The 13119-nt window shown below is 43.8% G+C and overlaps 1 protein-coding gene across 2 annotated transcripts in view; it reads right to left on the reverse strand.

The window, feature by feature from the left end:
- Positions 1 to 9597, reverse strand: part of GRID2IP (Grid2 interacting protein) — a 71695-nt gene extending 62098 nt beyond the window's left edge. For both annotated transcript variants that reach the window (XM_069983994.1, XM_069983993.1), the window contains exons 1-2: positions 9022 to 9597; positions 1686 to 1840 (exon numbers count right to left, since the gene is read on the reverse strand). In XM_069983994.1, coding sequence (XP_069840095.1) covers positions 1686 to 1840; positions 9022 to 9597 — 731 coding nt within the window. The remainder of the gene's footprint in view (positions 1 to 1685; positions 1841 to 9021) is intronic.
- Between the last annotated feature and the right edge of the window lie 3522 nt (positions 9598 to 13119).

A 13119-nucleotide genomic window follows, 5' to 3' on the forward strand; every position in this document is an offset into this window, starting at 1 on the left:
CTATATTTATCTGTATGAATCTCTGTCTTCTGAAATATTTACTAGTATAGCCGAGGATACATTGATATATTTGAACAACCCATCCCAGCGTTGTAGGGAAATTAACACAAAGAGGGTCAAGGCTTCCATAAAAAGAAAAAAAAATCATTCTTAAAGGGCATTTTCTTCTTTAAAATATGGTTTTGTGATTATTTTGTCAGATATTGAGAAAGTTTGTAAGGAAAGTTAGGTGACAACTAATATGGCCACCATCAGGGTTCCTAGAATTGTCACCTAGACTTTTCAGATTACAGAATGGTTGTCAATGTCAATGGTTGTCAGCCTTGGACAAGCTTTTTTTGTTCTATTTCCCTATAGTGCGCCCACAGGTGAAACAAAATATTACAGGTTTCCCATTGAACTCAATGGGGGAGATTTATCAAAGGGTGTAAAATTTAGACTGGTGCAAACTGCCCACAGCAACCAATCACAGCTCAGCTTTCCTTTCAGCACTGCCTAAAGCTGAGCTGTGATTGGTTGCTGTGGGCAGTTTGCACCAGTCTAAATTTTACACCCTTTGATAAATCTCCTCCAATAGGTTTTCATCGTAATGCACAGGTCTTCCTGAGAGAGATGCTTTTTGTAGCCTCTGGTCTCCGCTCCAGCTAATTGTTGGTCATCTCAAAGAGGGAACTCCCCTCTTATACAATTCCGTAAAGGGGTATTGGAAAATGTTAGCCCGCAATGCTATGTATCAATAGGATCCATGTACAAGTTGTAGATGTGTGTGGGCCACCTATCAGGCCACAACGTCAATTTCTTGACTGTTTCCCAACATGGATATTGCACCATGATTGATGCTCTGGGCCACAAGACCAATTCTTCTATAAGACAGTCTTGATAAATGAGGCCCGTTGTGCCCATAGGGACTAACTCATTAAGTAATCTTGGGATGATAACAGAAATGAACCTATATATACCTGGCCTGTATATTGCATGGAAATCAGGTCAGGATATACCCATGTTAAGGCTCTGTTCACATCTGACTTATGGCTTACATGCTGCGTTATTATTGCCAACCACCTTGACAGTCGGTTTAAATACACATGCGGCATGGAAGGGGTTAAACGGCCACGGCTGACATTGTAGGATGCTGTATCCACTGACCACATCGGCGTGCGAACCTTCTGTGCACTTTGCGCCTTCAGCATCTGTCTCAGCTTTGCTATTTGAGGATTTGTGAATTACAATCTTGTGATCAACGGGAGACAAAAATAGAACGAGGAAAAAGCGGGGGGAAAGGAAGAAGCTTTGCGGTGTTACCTAGCGGTGCACAACATGGACGTATATGACTGGAGCCCTGCAATAATGGGTCTGTCATAATGGTATGATCCAAAATATATGGGCAAAAAGAGAGGTGCCTGTAGGCCCCACACACATTATAGGAGAATCAGCCAGATCCATCTACTCTGTATACTGTACAGTACAAGGATGGGGAACCCTCGGCCCTCCATCTGTTGCAGAACTACAATTCCCATCAAAGCGAAGCTTTGGCTGTCCAGGCATGATGGGAATTGTAGTTTTGCAACAGCTGAAGGTCCGAAGGTTTCCCATCCCTGGTATAGTAAATGGAAGGAAAGTGTGCAAAAGTTCAAACACGTTTCTGCTGCATCTATATGTAAGAAAGTACCAAGGGAGGTGATTACCTGATGTTGTCGATCAGTCGGTGCTGAGACTCTTCTGTGAGGATCATGGGAAGCATATACGCCAGACGATCCACCTTCCTCTCCTGGGCGTACTGCTTCAGCAGGGCAAAGACCTTCTCCTTTAAGGCCGGCTGGTCTCCCAAGACCTCATCAAGCTGGAGGAAAGTACCGGAGGGCAAAGAAAACAAATCATAACAATAAGACTATATCCTTAGTATATACTCTGCAGGGTACAATATAGCCGGAAGCAAAATTTAATATAAAGGAGCCCTCCGACATGTCAGTCAGAAGGACAGATACTGGGACAGCAGGGATCCACCATGTCATTAAAATAGGCTGCTTTCCCTATGTCTAGTGCTAAGTCTTTTTACCTCCTTAAAGGGAACCTCTCACCCCTGGATGGCCCAAACGAACCCACCCCACCCCTGGATATGATCCCCCCCCCCATTTTTACCCTATCCCGCTGGTCCCGCTGCGGAGACACGGCTGCCGTGCTCAATATAAAAGTGAGCGGAGATGAGTCCAACACTCTTTTGTATTTTATTTTTATTTTTTTTTGGGGGGGGGAGGTCCTTTCTTCTCTGGCAGTTTTTTTCCAAAACTTTTTTCTATTTTTTCTTCCATGGAATTCAATGGTGTTGTTCTGGTTGTGTCAAAAACATCATTGCTGTGTGTATGGCATTTTTTTTTCCTGGCACCTTTTGTGGTCCAGCAGCTAGGTCACGTGATGGCAAAGGAAAAAAGTTTAGCACACAAAAACACCTTAACCACAAAAAAAGATCATTTATGGTGCGTTCACACCTACAGGATCTGCAGCTGATTTTCTGCAGCAGATTTCATTTAAATAACTGAACACAGCATCAAATCTGCTGCAGATCTGCTGCAGATCTGCTGCAGATCCTGTAGGTGTGAACGCACCCTACACATTAAGTCAAAAGCACCAGAAGAAATGCATAAAAAAGCCATGTGTTACACTGGCATTTTTTCTGTTTTTCTTCTTTTTTCTTTGTTTGGGGGGGGGGGGCTTAAACATGTCTGACAAAAAGGATGTGTGAGGGTACCCCAAAAGGTAATCCTTGGAGCAGATATTGGTCCCCCCCCCCCCACCTCTTAGAGCAGGGATGGGGAACCTTTGGCCCCCCAGCATCTAAGAGGTTATATGGCTGGAATCTGAGTTATTGCTGATCTAGCCTCTGATAGTGAGCAGCTGCCACCTGCTGTGAATTGTCTCAGCTCCCCACACTGCCCCATTTGACTTTCCCAATAGTTGAAACACATATTGGGAAGGTTGAATGTTGTGGGGTCAGGAGCTGAGTCTGCTCAATATATGACATTTTATCATAAATCATTGTAGGGATCAGAGCTCTCATTTCTGTATTTCCCTCTATACAACAGACTAAAATAATAAAATTCTGGCTGCCTGCAACCACCACTAGGGGGAGCTCACAGAGGACTGATCTGAAACCTGAGGCCTATACCTTTGTGGTTGTTTTAAGGGTGTTGGTTTCTTTTAGATTCATATTGAGCAGTGATCATCAACCTGTTGCAAAACTACAACTCTCAGCATGCCCCGACAGCTGTCAGGACATGCTGAGAGTTGTAGTTTTGCAAGAGCTTGGGAGTCGCTGTTTAAAAATCACTGTATAGATTGAAAGTCCACCTGTCTATGATGTTTTATAATACACACACTCATATATATTGTGGCCAGGATTATGGTAAAATCATGGGCAGGATGAGGCCTACAATAGAGGCAGAGTTGTGACAACCTATTTAATATTCATGACGATATCAGTTGTCAAAATGAGTGCATGTGCACCGTATAGGACAACAGACATCCACTGATTTCATCATTTGATGCCTCAATAGAAATGGACAACGCCTTTAAATACAGAATACATGTATCTGTAATCCCCGCTGAAACAGGTCTGTGCTATTTTCTTTCTCAGGCAAATGAAATTCTTCACAATCCAATTTTGTATTCAGCGAGAAATTCTTTGAGAATCGCAGCATGAAAAATGTTCTTGAAGCCTAAAAGGGAAAAATCACCTTGCAGGAGATAAAGGGGGGACCCATAACCAGCGACAACCCCCTGGGGAGAATACAGATTGTTCCTGTTACTGGCGCAAGCAGCATGTAAATCCACCACTGCCGCGACTGACTTTTCAGATGCTGCGGAAGCTCTTGGGAATCAGAGCTGTCAATCACTTAAAGCTGGTTAAAGGGAACCTGTCATAGAGAGGAAGAGGGCAACCTCGAAATGTGTAAAATCTATCTTCACCCTGCCTGATGTACCTGCTATCTTAGTTTTATGCTTCAATAAAGAACTGTTTTATTGGAAACAAAGCACATCATTTTTTCTATGCTTTACATTAAAGGGGAATTCCACTCATAGAGGTGCGGCACAGGGGGTGAGGTGGTGCAGACAGCTGGACAGCCCAGGACCAAGGATACATTTAGTCCGCTGCTGCCTATCAGAACCCCTTAATCACACTCCGGTGTCCTCTCATTGTAGTGTCCCAGCACAGGTGTGACGCTAAGTTTTATACACCTGGGTAAAGTAACTCTGTCCAGTTTACACAAAGAGGGATGAAGGAGATTGTAGTGTGTGTTTTTCCCCACTAGGTGTCACTGTTGTGTTTATTATATTTACTGCACTATGCACAGATGAAGGTCTCATGGGTTAACTACTGTTTGTCACATGTTGTGTTTCCTCCTGTCACAGGTGCAGGCTTGTTTCCCTCACTTTCTGTCTATCTTCTTTATTCTCTCTTACCCACACACAGCCCCATTAATCACAGGCTAAGGTACCCCTATAAAAAGGAGCTAGTTCCTGGTGGGAAGGTCTTCTAGTTGAGTCAGTGGAAAGAGACAGACACAGAGAGCAGAGATCCTGCTGCAATGAAGCCAGGGCCTGATTTTGGCCAGGACCCTTGTCAGGGACCTAGAGACTTATCTTTTCTTATACACCTTATGGCTATGTTCACACTATGTATGTGTGCGGCTGTATTTTTTATGCGGCTGGAAATGTGCGGCTGAAACTACGGCCGTGGGAAAAAATAGACATGAGGCTGAAAACATACGGTCATTTATTTGGAAATCAGGTTCAACTAAAAATAACAAATAAAATCTTAAGAAAGTGATGGAAACACCTCTGGATGCATCTGGGAAAGCAGGGAAACAGTTTACATGAATTGCTATTACCAGGGTTTGCGATCCTCTGCAGTAATGCCGATGCCGATGCCTCTCATGGTTAATATATTGAATTAATAAAACACATTTTCGTTGTAATAAAGTCCCTTTCATTGTTCAATAATTACATTTAAACGAATCCATCATTTTGCAATTAAATATACTGTTAAAATAAATATATATAAAAATGTATATTTATATATATTTATTTTTTGACAGTATATTTAATTGCACAATGATGGATTTGTTTAAATTAAATTATTGAACAACTAAACTGATTTTATTACAACGAAAATGTGTTTTATTAATTAAATAATAATTAGTACAGGAAGCTCCAGTAAGCCGTTAATTCATATTGCCGGCAATAGAGCATTCTGTACTAATCATCACTTTACTTTAATTAAAACATCAAATGTTTCTTCTAATTATGTTATGACAATAGCATTATTAGAAGAAACATTTAGAATTATATGTGCGCTCAGCTGATTGGCTGATCGGCTCAGCGCACATATAATTAGCGGGTCCGCAGCACAGTGACTTCATTGTGCTGCGGACCAGCGAAGAGGCAACATCGGGGTGAGTATAGAGCTCTCCCCACCCCCTCCCCAGCACTGCACCCCTCCCAGCAAGGAAGGTGGGGGGGTCACTTAACCCCTTCCTTGCTGGGATGGGTGCAGTCGGACATCAGTCTGGCCCCCAAGGGGTTAAGGGGGATGCAATACATCCTCCCTTAACCCCTTGGGGGCCAGACTGTAAGCAGCGATCTGTAAAGATGCTGCATACTGTAAGGAGCACAACACCGCTCACAATGATGGGTGTTATGCTCCTGTTTGCTCCTGTTTTTTGCTTGTTTCTCCCTTTTTGTTTTTCAGATATCGGTACCCTGGGGATTACGTCGGATTCCATGGACTACGTCGATGACCAGCGGTTGTTTTTTTTTTTGTTTTTTTTAATAAAATGGTTAATGAGGGGTGTGGGGGTGTTTTTATTTGAATAAAAAAATTTTTTAACTTGTGTCTTGTCTTTATTTCTTTACTTTATAGACTTAGTAGTGGAAGCCGTCTAATAGACGGAATCCATTACTAAGTTGGGGCCTAGTGTTAGCCGGTATAAAATGGCTAACACTAACCCCCTATTATTACCCCAGTACCCAATGCCACCAGGGGTACTGGGAAGAGCCGGGTGCCAGTGGTCCCGGAGCGTCAAAATTGGCGCTCCTGGACCGGGCGGCAGCAGGCTGGTAAGATTTAGGCTGGGGAGGGCCTAAACCAATGGCTCTTCCCACCCTGGTGTTACCAGGCTGCTATCGTTGGGTTTTTAACCCGGCTGGTTATAAAAATAGGGGGGACCATATGCGTTTTTTTTAATTATTTATTTATTTTAAAAAAACCGGATAGGGTCCCCCCTATTTTTATAACCAGCCGGGTTACCTCTATTTTCTACTATGCTATCCCGAGAACACTTCTACATTGGACAGGACCCTCAAGACGTTCCTCTACTCTTCCCTCCTGTCAGAACCTTTTCCTTACTACCTCCAGCCTGCACCTGCAGTTACCAAAGTGTACTTAACCTGTACTGCACTGAAGTTCTTACCAGTAAACCAAGTTATCCTGGTTAAGTCATTTGACTCTATTTTGTCGCACCTGCACCTGTTCACACTTGGGTTATCCAAAACTCAAGCGCAGTGCCAATTTGTCCAGTGGTGGGTTCCAAGATCACTCTTGGCCTCCATGATAAGTGCCCATAAACCCACGCAGCAGCCACAACACTGCATTGCTACCCCGGCTTATGGTATCATTACTCTTCCTTGTGCCGTTTACTGCTAATTTATGGTTAGGAGTTCTGTAATTTGTTAACATGTATAAGGACAAATGGTCACCAGTGCCCCCCTCACAGCTGTGTGCAGATAGAAGGACCGGGGTATAACATTGCCCCAGGACTTCCCACTACATTTGGAGGTCCCCCGCAGAGCTGTGTGCAGATAGAAGGACCAGGGGTATAACATTGCCCCAGGACTTCACACTACATCTGGAGGCCCCCCTCAGAGCTACGAGCAGATAGAAGGACCGGAGGTATAACATTGCCCCAGGACTTCACGCTACATATAGAGGCTTCTGTTAGAGAACAACATGAAGCTGCGGGCTGCAGCAATGTGATTTTTGGGCATCTTTAGCCAAAACAACATCTGCAGTTCTCGGCCACTTGTGGATAGGGACACCGCATTAGACGACTCTTTAGCTGTAATTTCCTTTGAATTGTTACCGAATGTGCGATTCAATAATTCCTGCCCGACGCTCGCCCCCGGGAGACGGCCTCAGATCTCTTGGCAGATTTCACATGTTCTGGAAAGCTAATTCTTGTTTTATTTACAAGTCATTAAAAAGTCAATAGAGTAATTACATTGCCGCAATTCATTTTAGCTCCATTTCCCCCGCTCCCAGTAAATCATGTGCCGTAATAGACTATAAGGACTACATTATGCAAAGGGAGCAATGATCCTTGCTGTAATAGACTATGTGCACTAACAGGGTTGTTTATTGAGGCCAACAACGTCCCTATACCCTGTAGGACATATTAACGTTATCCAGGTCTAGGTCCAACTAGAGTTGAGTGAATCAATTCACCATCTGTACAAATTTCTCCCAAAATTTGGTTTATTTGGTATCCAAACTTTTTGTAAATTGTTTTGGATGCATTTTGACCTTGGTCTTTTAGACTGGGTGTCCCAGAGGTACATGGCAATACTGTATACATTGCAGCTTCCATTCTCTATCTTTGCCCAGTGTACTATACAGGAGCAGAGACATTCTCCTTTGAAAGGCGTCCCTGCTCCTATACATACTTTGCATACGCAGTTGGGGCACTGAGCATGGCAGATTCCCTTTAAGGCCCCTAACAACAATTATTTAAGCAGTGGTACCACATTTTCCATTCAAGTGTACAGGAAAGCTAGTTGACAACATGAGAGCTGTAATGGTAGACATATTGATTGTCACTCAAGGAGATACAACAAAAAATATCTGCATATACATTTTCACAATGTAACGGGAGCAGCTCATCCCAGTATCCATGTTTTCTGGGATCCCCCCATATGTAGTTACACTGTAACCCGACGCATTTCAGGAAGGCTTCTGACCGCCTCACTCTCCTGTGAGCCGATTCCTGACCTTTCATTGATTGTACGCAGCTATTCTGCTAATGTGCTTGTGCTGTGATCAGAGTGCTGGCTGATCTCTGTATTACCTCTCTAGGTCTTGTGGTGAAGTGCATTTCACTAAAGCCTCTCTTTATGGATGGAAAAGGAAGGAGTCACGCCTTTAAGTAGATGGATTCCATATTAATCTTAATAGTTAGACTGACATTAAGAAAAGTCCCCCGAACAGTGCCACCCTTCTCTATAGTCTGTGCCTGGTATTGTAACTTTTTTGTACACTCTCATATAAACCCTATTAAAAAAGGAACATATCCTGGCCAATGAGCAGTCTGATCTGATAGCCTCATGTTATAGAGAAAGAAAAGCGGAGAAGATTGATATATAGTTTTGCAGGGAAAAAAGCTGTATATTTAGTAATTTATTCATTTAAAACTGTGTCACAATCCTAATCCCAGCAGTCATTGATCAGGACCGCCCACCTGACTCCTAAGCCTAAAATGAGCAAAAATTAGAATGAATAACTATTTCCCCACAAAGATATACATTTGTACCTTGGTTTAACAGTAACTTGGATTAAGAGCGTTTTTCAAGAAGAGCTCACAGTTTTTCAAAATTGTACCTTGGTTTAAGAGCATTGCTTTGATTTAAGAGCTCCCTGTACTGGGTGGGAGGGGGAGAGGCATGGCCTGCACAGGGTGGTCTACAGCCCTGTACTCTGACCCAGGAAGTCTCCCTCACCTTCCAAATCATAGCAGATCCACTTCAGGCTGGGGCTTACATCAGGGGACAGGACTGTGGAGGTAATCTCTTCCAATTGTCTGCCAATTTGCTTTGGTTTAAGACTGGATTTGGATTGCAAGCACGGTCCAGAATAAATTATGCTCGTAATCCAAGGCACCACTGTATTTCAATGTACTCAGCTCTTCCTGCTCTATAACCTGATGCTGGTAGATTGGACTGCATTATAATGCTGACGGGTTCCCTTTAACTTACCTGTCGGTTGAATTCCTTGGCTTTGAGCCTCTGTGCTTGACTTGTGGTCTCCGATCTGCTTCCACTTGCACTGTAAACCCTACTATGTCTCTGCCTCCGACCAACACATAAGAGGCCGAGCCGTATCACATCCTCCTTACAGGAAGAGATCATCCGGGACGCCTCTGTCACGTCCGTCACAGGAACTTCATTAATTTCAAGGATTAAATCTCCAGTTCTGACCCCACCATAGGATGCAGGAGATCCAGGGGTAACACTGGCCACCAGCAGCGGCCTGCCATCACTGAGGGTAAGGCCAATCTCCTCCTGTGCATTTTTGGACACTTCCACATATTGGACTCTTGATATTACTCCAATACTTGGCGGTACATTAAGACACTCCCGGCCCAGTTTGGTCAGTGCCTCACAGGTCAGAGAAGACACCGGCCTTCCTTCTACCTCTAAAATCTGGTCTCCAGGCTTCAGTCCAGCGGCATGTGCACTGCTTCCATCCTCCACCCATAAAATGTAACAGGGACCAGAACCGCCCAGCCCAAAGCCAAATGCTTCTGGCCAACCTTCATTTGTGACTGGCATTGATATCACTGTTAAAACAGAAAATAGTGAGAGTTATCAGTCAGTGACTATAAGGAGTTCACTGCTTTGGACAATTCCTACTTTTCAGAAAGGTCCCCTGGCAATAAACGACAAAAATTTCCTTGCTAACACCTCTTAACAATTAAAGCGACTCTGTACCCACAATCTGACCCCCCCAAACCACTTGTACCTTCAGATAGCTGCTTTTAATCCAAGATCTATCGGCAGGTGATGCAGTAATTGTACTAAAAAACAATTTTTAAACTGGCAGCCCCGTGCCCAACGACGTGGCCTAGATTGTGTATGCATTAGGCTGGCACACCCTCTCCGTCCCTCCTCCCCGTCCTCATCATCATTAGAAATGCTCCAGGCAGATTGTCTCCTATTCATCACCCGTGTCAGCACGGCAGATAGGCTGGATCGTTAAGGCCCCTGTGTAATGTTCAGCATGGAGAAAATGTTCTAGGGGCATTCCTAATGATGAAGAGGGTGGGGAGGAGAGACAGAGGGGTGGTGCAAAGTTAGGGCACAGATTTTTTAGGCCATGGCCGTTTGACACAGGGCTGCAAGTTTAAAAGTAATTTTTTATGATAATAACTGCATCACCTGCCGAACGGACCCCAGGACAGATCTTGGATTAAAAGCAGCTATCTGACGGTACAAGCGGTTTGGGGGGGACAGATTGTGGGTACAGAGTCTGTTACATAAAAGTTTTCAGTTTCCATGCAGTGCCCCCAGAGGTGAGATTAAGTACTACACATCAGCCATTCATATAAATATCTAAATAATATAGGACTAAACTAGCACTGTGCAACCCGCTAAAGCATGTAACTTAACTACAGGATTATCCAACCACCTGTTCTAGTTGGTACCTTTGCTTCAGGAGCGGTCACGGCATCATGTGGAGTTAGGACGATTTGCATAATACTGTCTATAGTTCACACGGAGAGAAAATTCTACTTAAAGAGGTTGTCCAGGCAAAATTAACTTGTCCGCTAACCACAGGATAGGAATCAAGGGGGTTCCACCTCTATACCCCCACCAATCTCTGTATCGGCCCCCTGTTTCTTTGTTATGACCACAGCGGCAGGTATGGCAATGACCCGCGAGTCTAAAAGAGCCAAGTAAGCACCTTTTGGCTTATTTGCCTCTTTCTGGGAGCTCCATAGGCATCTTTTCCTAAACCAGACAAGAAAAATGTCCAGACAGGTATCAGTTGTTCAAGGACTCTCTTGCTACATTTAACTCTGGCTAAGGTCAGAGCTAGTGCTTAGTGGATACGCATCACAACTATCTTTTCTACCTAACCCTTCATGTGGATTGGTGCCACAACCTAACCATGAGTGAAGCCTAAACCGCAGTCTAGTCTAATTGGTTTACACTAGCAACAAGCTGCTACTACAACCAGCAAGTTCTCCAAAGCATCCAAGGACTGTATTCTAGTAAAACTGCTGAAATAGCAATTGCTAAAGGGAATTGTGACAAGATTGCTAATACTGTATTTCGCATCAGAAGTTACTGCCTAAACTTTACACAAAATCCTAGTGTCCTGTGTGGGTTACCTAAGGGGCATTGGGTTAGAAACACAACCCAGTCATGTGACATCACAGAGCACTACAACACCCAGCTAGCCTGGAACATACCATCAGATGATCCCCTGTGTACCACCTTTACCACTACACCTACACCAAAGGTAATAATAAGCAACATTGGGCAGCTGACCATACATGTTAATAAAAGCTTTACAACTCTAACTGTAAAGAAGCCTTTCTGGCAATTGTGATTGAACTGCCTTCTACACATATAAGATGTTTAATGTCATAAATGAGACCATAGATGGGTTGCAGTACAAAACACCACTTGGAAAATATATTATATTTACTTATGATTCCTATGATACGTATAGTATATATATATAAAAAAAACTGTACAGCATATCTGACACTCTATACAGTCAGTTACTTACAGAGAGGTTTTGCTCGGTCCCTCAGAGTACACCTGGATGAAGGACGGGTACACGATTGTGTCATTACAGACAGGGATCCAGCGTACGTTCCAGGCTCCTGGTAACGGGTCACCCAGCAGGTAGCTGCGGTGACTATGGCACATGGGTCGTCAAAGGACATTTATACCCTAAAAGTGCCAGTACGGAGAAGTAGCTGGTGACTGGGTGACAGCCAAGTTGCATTACTCACGATGGATGACTCCAACTCAGAATACAAACAGCTTAGGTCGGTATTAACAGCTTGCCCACTTAATCAGCATAGTAAGTAAGCTTAATTAGTCAGGGGGGCAATACCAGGCCATAACATGTTAGACATGCCTAAACACCCTGCGCACACCCTGTATGGAAGCCTAAAGGGTCCATAGTATAGTGCCGCCATGTGGTGCTCATGTGAGGTGCTGTATTCTTCCCTAGAAGCAGTGACTATAAGCCTCATGTAATGAGCTGTATTATATATATATATATATATATATATATATATATATACACAATATGGATCCATAATGCATACTGTACCTTTGTATGCCTCCAATTTTACACAGATTCTAAATCGTATTAGGTAATGCAGTGCCCATACTGTACTTTTGCGTTCCTCCGATTTTATACGAGGCATAACCCAATGTATGTCATACTACAAAGCAGTTGTGGATTATAATAGGGGCGTTTCGGGCGGCAGCCCGGGGCCCTGAGCTTCTGGGGGGCCCATGACCACCCAAAAAGACTTATACTTTCAGTGGTGTACTGTCTCCTGGCTACACTTCCGCCATGATTTGCAAAAATCACAGGTTTTTTATGGCAATTTTGCACAAATCAGGACATCAGGACATTATCTGTCCTGTACTATGAACGCCAGGCTAGTGCTGCCATAGTTAAAGGGGGGTGGGGGGGGGCCAGGCTTGGTGAACAGCCCAGGGCCTATGGTAAAGTTAATCCGCCCCTGCTACAGAGGTAAACAGAGCACCTACAGGTCTATAATGGAGGCCCATAGGGAATATAAGCACAGGGGTGAGATCTGTGTCGGGTTTGTGGTGTCCCACAGTTAAGTGCCCTAGGCACCTGTCGTAAAGTTCTCTCCTCAGTTTAGTGGGGATGAAGGTATTCTAGAGTTTCACCACAAGATGTCAGTGTTTTATATGTATGCTCTTATGGATTGCACAGCTGAAGCTAACAAAGGGTTACTGTTTCCTATGTATTATGCACTTTTGTTGACCTGTAGGAGATGTTCTTTTTTTCTAACCTACCACTTTTCTTCTTTCTTTTGCACACATTCCTTTCCACCACTCACAGGGACCCTAACATATCCCTGTAGGAAGTAGTCACTTGGTGGGAGGATGTGTAGCTTCAGTTCTACTTAGATTCTTGTGGGAGGAGGACACACAGAGCAGACGTCCCTGCTGTAGCCAAGCCAGAGCCTGGCTCTAAATTAGTGTTCAGAGTAAGTTCAGAGTGTGTTAGCGAGTTAGTTAAAACACGTGTATGCAGAAGCAACCAGAGACGATTAGTTCTTTCAGTCTATC

This window comes from Dendropsophus ebraccatus, chromosome 9, assembly GCF_027789765.1.
Source record: "Dendropsophus ebraccatus isolate aDenEbr1 chromosome 9, aDenEbr1.pat, whole genome shotgun sequence".
Taxonomy (NCBI): Eukaryota; Metazoa; Chordata; class Amphibia; order Anura; family Hylidae; genus Dendropsophus; species Dendropsophus ebraccatus.